Here is an 18,150-nt window from a genome sequence, read left to right as displayed (position 1 = left end):
TTTATTAAAAGTGTTTAGATTTGCACACTGAACATTTTAGCTCACTGGCTTTGCCTTGGCAAAGCACCTTTTACTCCTACAGAATACAATGCCTACAATTTTTTGCCAATGTTTTCACAGATTTTTACATTCATAACTTACTGATTTAATTTTGAACATTTGATTTAATTATTGTAACATGTTAGTGTTATGAGTAAGAAGAAAAAACCATGATTCTTAAATAAGTTCAATGTGACAGCCAGAGGTTTTTTATAAAGCAAAATAGACCCAGCTGTTTAGTTCTTGCAAGAAGTAAGTATATAAGGCTCTGAATTGCTCATAAAACGTAGCATCTGGTCTTCATGGCACCAGAAATATCAGGCTGTTTCACCTCTCCTGGTATATGTATCTGCTTCCTTTTGTTTCTGGTATTGTTTTGAAGGGAATTACCAATTTCTGTTGGTAAAACTGCCCTTACTATAGGTAGGACCACCAGTGTGCTTCCAAGGACAAACACCCTGATTTACACTTCACCTAAATACTTAGCTTTTGTGCCTTCATTGTAACAGAAATCCATGCTGAACTGGCTTTCTCAAGCAGGAAACTTTTTGATACATCCATGGCATCTTTGAAATGGATGTAGTCATAGTCAATGGGTGTAGTCAATAGTCATTTCTCCGGCTAATTAATCTCTGATAAAACTCCATTGACTCATCAAAAGAACTATTGCAATGCTTTTTAAATATTTGAATTAAAATATCTGGAACCTAATTTAGGAATATTCTCCATTATGAGAGGGAAACAAGAAAAATACAATTACAGCTGAAAGGGATACTGTAATGGTGGACATTTAAATTGTACAACTTCGGAAGAGCTCCTCTTTTTCAAAGCAACTTTAATGCTTCCTAATTTGCATATGATCATTTCAGAAAATACTGTTTTACTGAATAATTCAACTTTCATGGTTCTTCAAGAAGCTGAAATAAATACCTATAGGAAATGATTAACTTATTTTAAAACAAACTGCTTATTCACAGTATCTTATTTCTGGCTGTTCAGTCCCATCATTGCAGCATCCCTAGTTGCTTCCCTAGATTTCCCAATGGACACCTTATTCACTGGGAGCTCTCTCTTTCCTGGCTTTTGCCTGTGGGGAAATCAGGCAATTGTTCTTAGAGATTCAGTGAAGGATCTGGGTGGCAGCAAGCCAGATCTAAGTAGGAGAATATCTGATAACAGAAATGGTTGCATCTTAATTCCCACAGCAGGTGATCTTTGTCAGGTGTTCTTTAAAACAATTTTTCAAAGTCCTTTAAAGCTCTTCTCTGTGCAAGTTGGCCTGTTTGCAAGTTCCTATATTTTCTAGCTTTTAAGTTTCTCTTTCCTAAATAATAAGGAATTGATGATGGCCACCAATGTAAATGTAGAAAGGTGGAGAGCAGCTCATGCAGACGATGTGAATTAGAGTGCACTGGTTGATCTGGTGTCAATGCAGACTCCTCTTAACTACCTACCCAGTAGGCTTTCATTACCATAAGGAGCAAAAACCTTTATTTCAGCTTAACCCAACCAACCTAAATTGTTTTTATTAGGAAGCATAGATATTTTCTGGACATAATATTCTAGAAACATTCACTTAAAAAATGATGATAATGATATGTTATGTTGGATTTCATTCTTCTCATTAGGGCTGAAATATGCAGATTTCTTAAAAGATGGCTAGTCTTATTCCTACTTAGTTCTGCTTGTAAGCCATGAACCTAATGGCTCAAATCAGAAGACATGGCTTGCAAAGAAAGTGGGAAATCAGAGATTTTTCAACAGTGTAGTTGGGTTTAAAAGCACAACTGAGTGGGGTGAACACTGTTGATCAAAATTTCACAGATGTGTCTGTGAATAAGATTTTGCAGAAAGGGAAGTGTAGCTGAACAGCATTTGTTTACTGTGTGTTTCTCAACCATTTAGATTACTCAAAGGAAAATACACATAAACTGCAAAATGTGTAAAATTAATGCCTGCACTGTGAGTGCTCCATTGTAAATTGGGTTGACTATAAAATTAATAATGATGACAGCTATTTTTTCTAGTATGATTTATGCCACAGTTCATCATATGGCATTACACAAAAATGCAGAATTAGAGATCCAAGCAGCTCTGAATGAAATGAGCTCTACTCATTTCAGCTGTCTGCCAAATGTTATGTTGTGCTATCATTTTAATTTATTAATTCTGAAGCAAGAGAGGAAGATGCTCAATTTGATTTTTATCAATGTGGAAATCTAAGGCTAAGGAGAAAACCTTTCTTACTGAATCAGTCTCTACATTTTGTTCTCTCTCAGCATTAAGCAGCAAATACTTAGCCTGAATTCTACATACCTATTTCCTACTGAGGAGTCCTAAGTAGCTCCTCTCTATATGAGCATGGACCCAAATTGGAATAATATCTATAGGCAGCACAGAGCAAAATTGCTTTTTCTTGTCTTTATGTCTCTGCTACCCCCTTAGGGTCTCTTTTCTTTCAGGAATGTTTGCATATACAGCCTTCCACATATACATGCCAGTACACCTTGCTCTTCTGTATGTAGCATACCACAGATCACTCAGCAGCATATAGTACTCATAACTGTAGCATAATGCAAACAATTCCAAGAAAAGTTAGTTATAAGCTATGGATCTAACTCAATACGCTATCAAAGAGCAAGGACCTACCCATTTGCATTTGTTTTCCATTTAAACAAGCTCATTTTTTTCATATTGGTTTCAGTAGGCAGACAATACTCTAAGTGGACATCCCATAAAATATTCACATTACTAAAATCTAAAGCCTGATTATTTATCATATGGATTGTTAGATTTAATGACAACTAACATTTTTATACCTTTTCATGAACCTTTTGCCCTGGTTCCATTCCTTCAATATGCTCTGACTCAGCAGACCCTTCCCCAGCTGCCATTTTCCTTTGAATGTGTGCATTTTGTTCACGCAAAGCTACAATCTGCAAAAGAAAGCAAATAAGTGGTAAATATACATAAGAAACCAGAAAAATACTGAGCAGGCAATTTTTAAAGTCTATTAACAATTCAATCCTATGTTGGCCATCCATAGTATTTGCAAAATTAGGTCATTATATGCAGAGAGGCTTAAAACTCAAACATACTAACAATATCTTAAGGCCATTAAGGATGCAAAGGAACAAATGACATGACAGTCAACATTGTCTTGTCTTCTACCCTGCTTTTGTGGTAGGACACTTCTTTTTAGCTTGAAAGATGAAACAGCAGTTAGCCATTGATTTTTTTACACATTGAGAACAAGACTTACTCTTTTATATAGAATTCAATGACTGCCAAACTTGTGCTACAGGAAAAAAGTACCAAGAGGCTATGAATCAAACCCAGGTGGTGTAAAATAAAGTGCTAGTTTTCTGTCAGCCTCCCATCTGTTCGTAACAGCAACATACATTTTACGTGGTTTTTGTCAAGAAAAGCATGTACGTTAACACCCTCTACTACTCACTGACTCTCTTAGCACATATAAAAGTAGGTTTTATCATATTTAAAATATTGGTTATTTATTGGTAATGCTACTAAAATTCCCATGCAGCTACCGGAAAATGTTTTCTCTCTGGCTTTGTGGCTTACTCTCAGGCAATAATCAGCATAGAAAGATTTAGGTCCTAATTTTTTTTTTACATTGTATACTACAATAAGCTGGAAGAGCTGGCTAATATGAACAATAAATTTTGTTAAATTGCACAGTTAGATATCTCTGTATTGTTCTGCTTTTATGAGCACATACAGTAAATGGTTTACCTGATGAATAACATTATGTATTAAACACAGTAGAACACTGGTAGGATGCCAGTTTTGGAAAGCTGGTGTAAATTTAAAGGCTTCTGTCACTATATTTTGTCTGCATAGGTCCTGAGTCAGAAACACCCTAAAAGACTGTCCTGTCCTAGAACATAAAGGCATGGGGTAGGAAGGAGAATTTTAGGTAATACTACCTGGTAACCATGTGCAGCAGCCAAGAGTTTGTGCAACATTTATTAAATCAAATTAAGTTAAATTTAGTTCTAATTGACAAGAAGATAAACTTACTTTGATGTGAATAATTTAATTTCAATTTGAAACATTTTTTTCAAATCTGTTTAAGTTATATTTAAGTGCTTATTTTAAAGACCATTTGAATCACTCTTACATCTCACAAAAATTGAGATGTAAGAGCACCCCTTTAAACAAGTCTTCCTTAATATAAATGTTGAAAATTCCTGTAATATGAGATTCTGATGAGCAGGCTGATTCACTGCTCATTAAAAATTCCAAGTTACAGCCCCTGTAGAAGTCATATACTCCCCCTGACTTAAGTGCCAAGACCAAGACTTGAAAGCAACATTTAATCCAAGCAATTATAGGAAACTACAAAAGTGGGATTTAAAACTGAGACAATCTGTGTCTTTGGGGGTTGTACAAATACAGTGAACTTTAAAACACTTTGCTTAAATAAGAGAATTATGTCTGTCTCAAGTAACAGAAAAAGGACTGGTGTAATCTCATTAGCATAGTCTTGCTTTTTACACAATCAGTAATTCAATATTTGTGGTTTGTCTTTTGAATAGTTTCACTTATTTTTCTTTATGGTTCAAACAGTTCTCAAATCAAAACTACTGAAACTTTGGCTTCCACCAAACAAAATTAGCCATCAATTAGTGCTAAAAGATACCTTCAGGTAGACTAAGTGAGATACTTCAACAGACATATTATAAAATTTTGACTGATGTAGAGCAACTACACATAATATTAAAAAATGCAAAATCATAGGATATATTAACTGAGAGGCATCAATATAGCTGGCTTTTTCATATGATAATCTTTTGTTGATCCATTAAAAAGCAGAGATCACTATGCCTTCATTTTGAATTATCACCTGTATCTACACAAATCCTTAACAGGCCTGTAGCTGAATAAGAATACTCTTTAAACATTAGTGCAAAACATTATCATTTTATAATGTATTTGAAAGATTTTAATTTTTCTTAGCCTCCATGGGTCTTTAGGTACCACCACTTTCAAAGTAAGTAAATAAATAAGAAAAAAATCCATTGTCCCTTTTAGATGACAGGCAAATAAAGTAATACAATATTGTGTATCATTATTTGGAGGGATTTTCTTGATTTTTCAATGCTTGGGAACAAACACTTTGCCAAAAATCCATCCCTGTTAAACATTATGGTTTCAATGATTTCATTACTGTAATGAATGCACAGAAAATATTTACAGAAAGAACAAAGAGTTTGAAGTCTGGCACATTGCAGAAGTTTCAGCTCTTGCATAGTCAGATAACAGATCTAAACTGTGAAGAACCACACAGCTAAATTGTTTTCATACTTGTTCTATTCTTGATTTAATGAATATATTAAGGCAAAATAAGCGCTCCTAAGGAAGCATGGAAATTCGTCAGTGTCTTACAAGTAAAGATAAATTTTTGCTTTTTACTTTGTTGAAGAAAAAGTTTTAATTGCTGTCATACTCATTTTATTACTTTTTACTGATTTAACTTTCAATAATGTGCAATTTTTTGCAAATGTGCTCATTTAATCACTGAACCATTTGTGTAACATTTTAAACAGGTTGTCAAAACATGAAAGACAGGTTGATGATTTGGGTGAAGAGACAGATGACTAAGTTTTTCCCAGATAGACTCCAAAACCTCTTAAATTCTAATGATCATTACAATGGCACACAGCAATAATAGCAGAGATCTAGGTAAGCAAATGATTTTTCAATGCAGATAAAATTTTGTAATAATATTTCTGAGAAATGCCTGTCTATTCTACTGATGTTTTTATGTTTATGCCATCCAGCTAAAAACATCTACGACAAAACATGTCCATAGACAGCTTTCCAAGTACCTCCATACTATCTGACCTCTAACGTTAAATTCCTAATGGTTTTCATGCTATGTTCTTGGTTTTGGAAAGTAAGCGGATTCTTTAGGATGGCATCATAGCTGCTGAAAACAAATCAAAATACCCCCCTCCCACTCCCATGCCCCAAGACAGATTAATAGAAAATAAATGTGGATAAATATCATTAATCAATTTAGGATTGTTGTACCCAAAACTGGACAATCAACCTAAATAAACACAGAAGTCCAAATTCCAAGGGAATAAAATCTGATCAAATACATCACATTTTTGTCCTTATCAACTTCTGCTTGTGGATCTCAAATGATTATACTCCATTTCTACAATCACAAATATTATTTTCCTATTTAGCACACTTGATCTGGACCACAGTAGCACCTTTCAATGTGACTCTGAACAAGAGTAAAATTTCAAGTCTCTCCCCACTTGAGTCTAAAGAAAGTTTACATTTGGCTCTCTGCTTTCTTTTCCAAGCTCATTCAGCAGAACTGAAAAGTTCTTTTTTTTTCTTGATTGAGAAAAATGAAGCAATTATTGTCAGTTTAAGAACAAAATGTAGAGTATCACTTTTCTAGTTGGACCTTTCTAACTTTTGTAGCTTAAGTCCATGAAAACACCCCCTAATCTAAAAATATTCCTTCAGCTTGTTCTCTTCTGACAGGCATATTGATCTTCAACATTCTTCTTGCTTTTGCATGTTGGTTTTATGACTCACAAGGCACATCAAAACCTTAAAGAATTTCCATCGATTTTGATTCTATCTTCTACATGTCAAAGGTATTACAGAACAAATGGCAGTTTCAGAAGCCCTACTCTGTCATAATAATTCTGAACATAACCTTACACAAATTCTGCCTTTCTGTCTCAACTAATAATTTCAACATTCCTAAAGCCCAGCTTTTTGATATTAAAATTTTGACAAATACCTCCACTATAATACCCATATAAATTCCCTCTAAATTAGCAGAATTTGTGTCCATTGTCTACAGACACTGTTGAATCATGTTTTTTTAAAATAAGTTAGGATTCAGCAATTCAGACTCAAAACTTGAACTGGTCTCCATTTCCATAAATGGCCAAATCTACATATGATGCCTATACACTTAATAGCCTGAATCCAGGTGCTAAGGCAATATTGATTTCAAATATTAAAATATTTGAAATCATAGAACAGAAGATGAATACATAAGCCAGTACTGATCTGAAGAAGTCTCTCATCAGACACAAAATGAGGCAGGAAAAGCACTACTCTACATGTTTACTTTGGGTATATTGCAAAATAATTAATTTAAAATTATTTAATAGGTGTGAGATCAAAATCCATTTCTAAACATACAAAATCCTAAATGACCAGGTACCTCTACTGCTGAAATTTGTTTGAATGGCCATTTTTTACCTCATTACAGTTTCAGTCTTCAGGCAATTACAAGTGTTCTAGGAATACTTAATATACTTTTCTACATAGTGATAAGACAAAGCAGGATGCCCTTAAACTGAAGGAGGGCAGGTTTAGCTTAGATCTTAGGAAGAAATTCTTTACTTCTTATAAGGTTCTGGTGCCTCATCACTTTATGAACAGTTTTCCCAGAGAGACTGTGGCCTCTCCATCCCTGGAGGTGTTCAAGGCCAGGTTGGATGAGGCTCTGAGTGACCTGGTGCAGCAGAAGGCATTCCTGCCTGTGGCAGGGGAGTTGGAACTACATGATCTTTAAGGTCCCTTCCAACTCAAATCTTTCTATGATTCTGAGATTCTATAAAAGCCATGAAATTATTTTAAGCTTTTGAAAAGCTGTTTTCCGTAAACTTTTCCTACCTTAAACCACTGAGTTTGTTTACGTCATCTTCTGACACTGAAACAAACCACAGTATGGTTCAGTATCGTGGTCAAATGAACTGCACAGGACTGAAGACTGGCTACATACACAGCATTTCAGAGAGAGAGAACACAAGATGCTCTTCAGGGTATCATAAATAGCACATTCTGATTTCATGAACAAAACTCATAGATCCACACAGTCTTTGGAAACAGCAGACAAAAAGGAATCTCCAAAAAGATTACTTTAGTTTTGAAATGCTTTAGTTTTTCCATTCAAAAATGCAGATTCTGAGCTTTACAACCAGGTATGTTTAAAAGGGCAAATACAGAATTTGGGGTCTATTCTCAAAATTGCTAGGAGTTAATATAACTATGGAACATACAACATTGTAATCAACATTAGCTATACTTCAAGGGAACAGAATAAAAGAAAAAAATATTTTCAAACTGAAAAAAAATAAGCTTGGAAGGCAGGGAATGAAATCATCAGCCCTAACAATGCACTTTGGGCTCACTTTGGGGGAAAAAAAAATATTTATTTTCTTTAAACTTATCACTCTGTCTTCTCCCCCATTCAATGACATAAAACAAAAAGAAGCAGTCAATTTTCAAGCTTTTTTTGGTGCTTTTTTAGCACAAATTTCACTTTTAAACTAAAGACTGACAACCTCTCAGCTAGGTTTATTTTCTATTTGCCTGAAATTTCAGTGTATTTTATTGCTATTTAGGGGTGAGCTTTCTAGAAACTATACACAATTGAGTCCTTTAATACCTGTCCTGACATATCAAGAAAAATACTCCTTTATTAAAATAAAAAAAAAACTTTGTGAGTTATGAGTAATACACATCTTCAACATATTTACATAATTAATTTGCCCTTTTTGAGATTTCTGATCTTTTATTAACATTGCTGTTTAGCTTTCATTGTTATGGAGAAATATTAATTATGGTGAAATCATCCTCATGAGGGAGCCTTGGAGATCAGACAATAGTAGAAAGACAGTAACGAAAACAAATCTTGTAAGTTTGTGTGTAGGTAGCACACTGAACTCCAGCCTTCAGTTAAACATATTTTATCGCTTAAGTCTTTATCTCCTATGCTCCAAATTCTGTCAAAGACAGCTAAAACCTCTTGCTTCTGCAGCTTCTGGCACATCTTGGTTATTTTATTCTTACAATCTTGTTGTTGGCACTGCTCTCTGCAATCCTGCTTGTATGGTGGAGAGCACTTTCAGACCCTGCTTTCATGTTGCTGAAGCACACATAATGAATGACAACAGGCAAAAATGACTGCAAATGCTCTGAGTCTGCAGCAGATTCGTGATTCTGAGTCTGCAGCTGATTTTAAACGGAAAATATGGAAATGCTAACCCCATGGTCCTTTACTGCTGATGGCCTGTGCTTGGGATGACTACTGACAAGGTCCTGGCTATCAGTGCTTTATGGACAGGCTCCTGGAGGTCCCTGGTGTTGGTGGCAGGGGTGCTGTGGCCCAGGGGTGCTGCACAGCTGTGGCACTCAGCTGGCTGCAGCAGGGCACTGACTGCACAGCTGTGGCACTCAGCTGGCTGCAGCAGGGCACTGCACAGCTGTGGCACTCAGCTGGCTGCAGCAGGGCACTGCACAGCTGTGGCACTCAGCTGGCTGCAGCAGGGCACTGCACAGCTGTGGCACTCAGCTGGCTCTAGCAGGGCACTGCACAGCTGTGGCACTCAGCTGGCTGCAGCAGGGCACTGCACAGCGGTGGCACTCAGCTGGCTCTAGCAGGGCACTGCACAGCGGTGGCACTCAGCTGGCTCTAGCAGGGCACTGACTGACCGCAGCACCTCCTGCACCATCACTGAGCCCTGACTGCATCTGAACTCGAAATGTCTGTGTCAGCAGGTGTTTCTGTACTTTGAAAGTAGTAATACACTAACATTTCAGGCTGGTAATGAGGCAGTAGGGTTTACTAGTCTCCTTTGCTTCATTAGGAATTCTGGACCAAATTGTTCCTGTGTAAATACCTGTCTTGTGCTATTACACCTACTCCAGAGCATGCACCATTCATTGCTGTGGCAGCACTTGGAAAACAGAACAGGAGCAATTTAAAGCAATGGTGCAGGTGCTATTGTGAGGAAGAGTACCTGTCAAGATTTTTCACAGATTACCAAGTGCATTTAAGTATGTTTTCTGCAGAAACCCTTATTGAAGTAAACAAAAAATGTACAACTTTTGTCACAAAATTTGTACGAAATACAACACAGAGAAAGAAACGTCTTTTACAGAGACTAGCACAATAGGAAAACAGTAACAAATATCAATTACATGGTTGAATTATATTGTGTATTTCACACCTGCTGACTAATTTCTCTTGCTTTTCTTTTTTTTCCTTACCAAGCTCAACAAAATAGTAGCAAAACCCTTATTCTTTCATTATTACTCTAACAAAGACTAGTATTCAAAATCTCCAGAGTTCATTGGCAGGGTCTAATTTCCAGCTTGTCAGAGCTAAGAATGGATTGAGAGAGATGGATGGAGAGACGTTATAATGTTTATTCTTTTCAAAAATATACAAGTTATTGAAACATGTGTATGTAATATGCATGTATATATTTAACATTTATGTAAATATATACACAGATATTTGTACCTCTAAGACTATGTAGTTGCTCTTAGTACATATAGTATTTAATTAAAAATAAAATTAATTTAATTTGAAATAAAATAAAACCCCTGTTTAATATATATAATTCAGTCTGAAAAACACTGCTAAGTTTAAAAAAGAGTGTGTTTAGCTATTTGCACTGCAATCTGTTCTCCTCTTTTTGTTACACCAATATATGTCCCTATGAGTAAAACCAGTCTTCCCCAAATTAAATTTTTGTATTCATTGTCTGCATGTTGTCACCTAGAGATTTGAGATTGTTTAGGTTTATTTTGACTGGACATGTCTGTTATGAAAACCACTATTCTGCATGTATACCCAGTTTTATCACATTTTCCTATATAGTGTATCTGTATTAAAATCAATATCTCTGCTACTGATTGTAGAAAACATGAAAATATACAACAGATAAATAGGATATGAGAAATACCCAGAAAGGAAATGAACCTTATCCTAGAAGTACAATTAAACAATATCAAAGCCATGATCTGCCTGTACAAACTGAAGAAATCCCAACTTAAGTTTCATTCCCATTCTGTTGAAATTGAATCTCAGTAGAGTAACAGTCTGTATTTCAAGTAGTAAAACCAAATGTACCCATTTAATTTTAGTCAACATCTCAATACATTTCAACAACATTTCTACTGGTAGTAATTTTTTTCCCCAGGTTTTTCCAGAGAAGATCAAGAACATGGGCTTCTCTGATACAAATTTTGTCTATTTTTTAATTACAAAGGAAGTTCATAGTATCTGGAATTTCTAAAATAATGTTTTTTTCCTAGAATTATTGCAGAATGTAATCTGACAGCCTTTTCTAATGCAGAGGAATGATACATTGTTTTTTACTTTTTGTACGTAACCACATATTCTACATGTTTAAAGGTGTTCAAACCACACTCTGCAGGTGCCAAGTTAAGCAAGCAGGTTCATTTTCTATAGATTGAACCAAGTCAAATCCTCTACAGCTCCTCTTATAATAATTTCACCTCTACACTGATGGTCCACATTAGTATTAATGAAGATTATTTATTATTTACTAATGTTGACATTTCCTAATCAAACTTAATTTTTTACATTTTTGAATTCCAAGTAAAATTATTTCTATATTTATTTTTTGCTTTTACAGGCATATGTTGACTCCTTGTTTGTAAGTCTTTCTAGTTAATCAAATTATGGATCTGCAGAATACCCTTAGAGCTGCAGGCACACTGTTAGGGTTGAGATGATCCAACAGGAAAACACAAATGATACATTTTCTGGTTCATATGTTAATGGGAATATTGATTAATAATTATGAACCTAGTGAAGCCTAAAGTTGATTTTATTTATTGACCCATGTCATCAATTTAAATATTTTATACGAATTCAGCATGAGGCCTATCCATACATTAAAAATTATTATGGAGAGTAATAAACATAAAAGATACTATGATCTTGTTATATTATTTAAAATCTGGTTTGAGAGTTAGTAGATGATCTTAACAAATCATCTAATATTTAACAAATTTACAGAAAACTGAATAATCATTCCAATGAAGCGCATTGAGCAAATGCTAAAAACACTACATTATTCCAGCAGATTAAAAACAAAGGATAATAATAGGTATGTGTTTTGAATTTTCATCAAGATAGATCTGCAAAAAGATGATTAACAGTAAAGAATCATTTTGTCTTGCAGTCCTACATTGCAAGTCTAATTCTTGCAATGAAACTATCTTTGTCTGCTTGAACGTCTCATTTGACAAATGTCAAAAGACCCCAAAGCTGACACAGACAGAAAGACAGCCAGCTATGTTCTGAAACCTGAATTCGTACCTCCAGTGCAGGATAAAATAGCATCCATTTCAAAGTTTATGATTCCCAAAATAACAGATCAAAGAGAAATGATATATTCTTTCTGATGTCCCCTGAAAGGCACTCTGTGAATACTGTGAGCAAATTAAACATTAGACATTAAAATTTTCATGGATATACTTTGAATCTGTAATAGTGACCCCTACAAAGCATGTCAGCTGAGCACCCCTTTACCCAGGCACTATGTTCTTTGCTTTAGGAATTTGATAGGTTGAAAATAAGGCATTTGCTAACTAGACCTTAGGAAATCAGCTCTGGTGAGAGTTACATTCCATTGATTTGTTAAGCTCCCTAAACAGATTGCCAAGCAGATGACATTAAATCCAAACTGAAATTATCCTGGTGTCTAATCTCATGCTGACTATGAACAATCCTAAACTAACCATATACAAGTAACCTTCCAATTTCATTAATCTCCTGGAGTTTTCAGGTGTGTTGGCAAATAATTGTGAAATATGCTCAACCACACATCTGGCTGGTGTGATCCCTGTGTTCTCTCAGCTTGTATTTCTTTGGCTGGCATGCCATTCCCTCTTTCTACCTTTTTTCTGCTTTGGGTGAGGAATGTGTGATAAATTAGAAATCCACAAAATCTGTACTGCAAACTCAGAGATTTTCTATTTTGTAGTTCCCTAGAATGAAGTAGAGGAGATCTATTTATCAAACTGAGGCATCTTCTTCAGCTTCACAGAGCTTTGTCATATATTGATATATTTGTTCGCTGTTATACAGAAATGTCAGGTGTGCTCTGTGATCCCCCTTTACTGATTAATATAAAAGACTGTACAGACCCTCAAAATAACTCAACTCAACCACATGAGATCCAGAAAACTGTCCATACCTGCAGATTTATTGCAGAGTGGTTGTGTTATTTGATGATGAATACTGTGTCCTGTGGTTATTTAGCTGCAGGACCTCATGGAGAGCACAGTCACCTCCTTCCTGCCTGCAGCCCCAGCCTCTCCTCCGTTAGGAAACCAGGCATGGAGCTGGGCTGAGGGGACAGGTACCCAGCATTTAAGTCCCAAGCATGGGTTACAGCACAGGGAGTGGGATAGGATTCAGACAGTGTAGCAGGATTTGTGCAGGGTCTCAAAACAATGATTGTGTGACAGAATGTGCACCTGAACAGATGCCACTTCAGCCATAACCTGTCAAAAATCAAGTTATGCAATTTAGCCAAGTCCATCTATCAATACTTATGAACCTATTAACTTCTGTATTGCACCCTACTTCTTCTGCTGTAGAAACAACTAACCAGTCATCCCAGCCAAACTAAACTCTATGCTTTTAGGAGCAAGAATATTCAGAACATCAGAAGAGCCTGAACCCTCTGAGACACTTTACAGAGCTCCTGTGGTAGTAAAAAGAGTAATTATTGCTTGCCACATCTATTGCACAGGTCACTGTGTACCTGAGCTTTACAGTAATGCTGTCCAGGCAACAGCTGGATGAGCCACGGACACCATGAGACAAACTTACGCTGTTAAGTGCTATGGAACAGGAACCATGTTTCAGTATTTTTTTTCCCCAGAAAATGTCATCCTTCTCCTTTACTGGAGCTCCATTGGGAGTATTGTAATGCAGTAATAATCATAGTAAAAATGTGCAAAATGTGCAATACAAGCCCTTCAATATGGAAGACGGAATATATCACTACTAAATAAACAACTATATATTTATATTTCTGCATCAATCTAACTTGCAATTAAGATTCGGCCATAGTTTTTAATGCATAGAAAAATACAATCTCCTCAGAGGCAAAAGTCTGAAGACTTAGGCCACAAGTATTAAAAAAAATGAGAATATAAAATTTAAACAGAAGAATAGTATGAGTATTTGTAATAGAATTTGTAGTTAGATTTCTTATTTTTTCATTCCAGTAGTAGTACCTAATTTGTTTTCACAATGAGCAATCTATAAAACAAATGCTTTTAAAACACAGACAGATGAAAGAATATACTGGAATAGGATTATGCTCATTTTGATACAGCTGCTCATTTTATGGAAAATTTGTGCTTCAAGGTCTAAAGGAAATGGGGAATTTTTAATCTCCAGTCATCATTTATTCAGTAAAACAAGGCATTAAATCACCCAAGTTTCTAATAATGGGGGATCAAGGTTTCATTAAATCAAATATTTCTGTCAGACATAAAATGAAGTAGATTTGAAGAGATTTGCAAAAAAAATATTTCAAACATTGATCTCACTGATCTTTTAATGTATATTTAAACAATGCTTCATAGTGGCACAGCAGGTTTTGGGAGAAAAGTAAAGAATGAGGAAGTAGCAAGTCACAGTTTGGGATTGCTTTTTTACCTTTTGCCATGCTCCCTTAAGCATTATTTTACTAAACTTAAATTTCTCTTTTCCTTTAATGCAAATAACAGCTTACAATAGTTTAAGAGCAAAGTCTGTACGCTCTTGTTGCTACACAGGGATGTGTCATAGCAAAACACTGAGAGGCTGAAAACAATCTCAGGGTATTTTTAAAATAAGCAGAACAAAACTCTACCCTTCAATGATAAATCTGTGACACTGGGATTTACTCTAGTCACAAATCTTTATATAACAAATGCCACAAAGAATTCTACAAGTAAATAAAATGAAGAAGAACTAGTTAGCCATGACACAAAGTTCTGAGAAAAAAAATCAAAATTGCAGTGGAGATCTTTAGTAGCCAGAATTTTTCATTTCAGTGCAAGGCTCTGAATCCTTCCTTAGCAGCAGTGAAACTGAAGCAGCTGAATATATTCATACTTGGGATCTTAGAATATTTAGAAAATAGAACCAGAAAAAACAAGTGTCTTTATGACATAACATTCTAAAGAATATAAAAATATATAGAAAGAAATATATACAAGCTAGCAAACATTCAATATCAAACATTTTGTTAAAACTATTAATCACACTGTCTTTGTGAAGGAATAAAGCCTTCAGTCTTCAGCTACATATTTCCTTAACTGCTCCATGAACATGTGAGCACAGACCACAAATCCTTTCTTACAAACTGGTATCTTCTAAAGAACACACAGGAGACATTCAACTTAGACAAAATGACAGTTCAAAGTGAGAACATGACATTGGTATTTTAGGATTTGTTTACAGGTGGCCACATGCTAAATGGAGAGGAAAGAGAATACAACATTTCAGGATGGCTTTTGAAAACACCCTAAGACATTTGGCTAGCAACACATTTCTGCTCTGTGAAACCATTTCGTGAAGAAGACCAAATTAGGAGAACATATTTAATATATAATTTCTGCATTGCACACACTACACTGTGATAAACTCATAAATAGGCTTAATTCACTAAGATTTTTGTATAAAAATACTAATATCTGCAAAATCATTATCTGCTGTCATGGTAGAAACTGTATGTTCTTTTAGTAGCCAAAATCTGAAGACTTTTCTCTGTGGTAGAAGTTTATGGAAGTTGTACTAAGAAACCACTCTTGCAAATGCAATAGTGAGCTTCACCTCAAATATGCCAATAGAAATTATTGTTCTTCAGTTACTATCTGGGAAATGCATTGAATTTTAGACCTATTCTGCTCTATATTTTAGTGAAACATGAAATTAGTGAAAAAAGGTTGTGGCAATGCAAAATCAATTCTGCTGCTCTCAATATTCACAAAGGATTTTGTTGCTTTTTTTTCCTCTGAGAACTCAGATTAGAATTAATTGAGGACATAAAATGAAATACTTATGGCAACTTAGCTGACTATTTCTTGTGCTTAGTTCTTTTTCACTTTGTAAAAAAATTAGGCAAGGAAGGCTGTAGTGCTGCTGTATTAATTTTCAACCTCTTCAATTGCCATGCTACATGTACTAATTGAAATGTGTAGAGAAATAAATTAATGCTGTAAAGCATTTAGTATAAGAAATAATCACCGAAAAAAATTCATCATTTTGCATCATTGCCACATTTAAAACTTGTGGGCAACAATAACTTTCTTAGGAGGTAACATTTAATGAGATGGCTAAGGTTAAAGGCAGATCAAAAAGAAAGTATACATAGCATTTAAAATTACATTTCAAATCAAGATTTTTTAATTATGTGCAACTTTGCAGAAAAGATATATTTTGCTACATTTACATAGACATTTAAAGTTCAGAGCACAAAGAATATCTCTTGAGTCAGACCTCTGCAAATGTATAGCTTATAAAGAAATAAAAAATAACATGTCGAAGAGAGTTCAGAAAGCAGTTGCAAGCTTGCAGTTGCACCATTCTGAGAAAGTATGGTGCTATCAAAGAAGGTACTATAGAGAAAGGGTGTTTCAGATGCTTTGCAAGGAAATGTATGCCTCAAGTCACCAGAAACAGATGTAAGTCATCTGCCTGGCCTTCAGGAAAAAAAAAGGTCCCTGAATTCCACCCAATTTCATCCAAAGTTTTGATGATTAGCAATAATTTCTAAATTGTGGATTGATTAAGTTTTGTATAAATCATATGTTCAAGAAATGCACATCTATTTTTCCCAGTAAACTATGCCTTTTACAACACTTTTAGTCCAAAAATCACTTTGAAATTACACAGAAAGCCTAAGGCTGCCAAGAAACCCCTGTAAAAATTGCCTTAACCTAACTGGAAATGAAAAATCCAGAAATATGTTTTCATAGAAATATGTTTTCATATGCAGCTATGGGTAAAAGGACAAGCCACATTTAGCTAAGACTTCACTTTGAAATGCATATAAATATTAAATAGTACAGAATATTTCATTAGCAGTAGTGATACCATAGTCATGTCTGCAGCACCCCTCATGGTCAGAACCAAAACTGTTCTCAGCTGTAACAGTTTAACTGAATTTTTTGCTGAGTTCCTGATTTGCCCTGAACAGCAGAAGTTTGGCAGTTAGCATGGTATTTAGAAGTTCTTTCATGAATAAGTGGATATTTTCTGCTGTCTCTGGTATGGAACATAAAGAATCAGAAATTTCAAACCATCCTCTCTTTTCAGTCATGTAAATAATTTATGAATGCTTTCATAAATGCTGAAAAATTACCATTGGGTACCCTAATGAATAAACTGACCCATTGTCAGGAAGAAACCCACTGCCTAAACAGGAGAATGTCTCCAGTTACATGAAGCAATGAACTATGATCCAAAACACCTGCAAGATCTCTGAGAGTTCCAGGAGTTAAATTTAGCCTCAAACTCAAGGAAACTTTTGTAGAAGCAATTGTTACAATAAGGCTTTAAAATGAAGCCTGAGTGTTTTAAAATATAATCTATGTGTCAGTTGACAGAGGCAGTATAATGTTATTTGGCATTTGGAAATACCATTGGCAATTGGAACAAATTCTGAGGAAAAGCATATGGTAGTACAGTGATATATACAGTAAAACCAGTAGTTTTTGCAATTTTATATTCTGCAGTCCCAATGTTTTCTGGGTTCCTAAAGTTCCATTTATTCCTTTGAGGCAATTAATGTAAGTAAAGCTTTATTTTTCATGCCACAGTTTCTTCTAATGAGGAGAGATGGAAAAGCCAGCATACTAACTGGAAACAAAACAGGGGTTTGAAATGTCACCTATCATTTGATTCTTATTAACACATAAAGATGTTGCAAGGGATGGATGATTGTTTAAAATTAACAGGAGAAAATTTATGGGCAAATGAAGCACAGCCATTAAAAAAATTCCAGTATTGTATTAATTATGTATAATGCTTGATTTTACAAAAAAGCCTTGGAAAAAAGCTTTAAAGGTTGTTTTGTTTTTTTTTAACTATTTGTTGAAGGCTCAGGGAAACAGGGAGATCTGTTAATGGAAATGGCAACAGTTGTCATTTAACACTGCACATTGCTGCAGAAATGGATTTAAAAGTGTCACTATGGGTCATGGTCTATAATCTAAGAAGCCTTGAGCTGTGGAAGCTGCTAGCACTTGGGTTCCTGGGAATATATGGCACTAATGGCT

The 18,150-nt window shown here is 35.1% G+C and overlaps 1 protein-coding gene across 6 annotated transcripts in view; it reads right to left on the bottom strand.

The window, feature by feature from the left end:
- The window catches only part of PPFIA2 (PTPRF interacting protein alpha 2), a 287,766-nt gene that overhangs the window by 73,978 nt on the left and 195,638 nt on the right, over positions 1–18,150 (bottom strand). For all 6 annotated transcript variants that reach the window (XM_066549725.1, XM_066549727.1, XM_066549726.1 and 3 more), the window contains one exon: positions 2,859–2,975. In XM_066549725.1, coding sequence (XP_066405822.1) covers positions 2,859–2,975 — 117 coding nt within the window. The remainder of the gene's footprint in view (positions 1–2,858; positions 2,976–18,150) is intronic.

This window comes from Molothrus aeneus, chromosome 5 (assembly GCF_037042795.1).
Source record: "Molothrus aeneus isolate 106 chromosome 5, BPBGC_Maene_1.0, whole genome shotgun sequence".
Taxonomy (NCBI): domain Eukaryota; kingdom Metazoa; phylum Chordata; class Aves; order Passeriformes; family Icteridae; genus Molothrus; species Molothrus aeneus.
The sequence above is the reverse complement of the archived record's forward strand: the minus strand, read 5'-3'. Positions and strand labels throughout refer to the sequence as shown.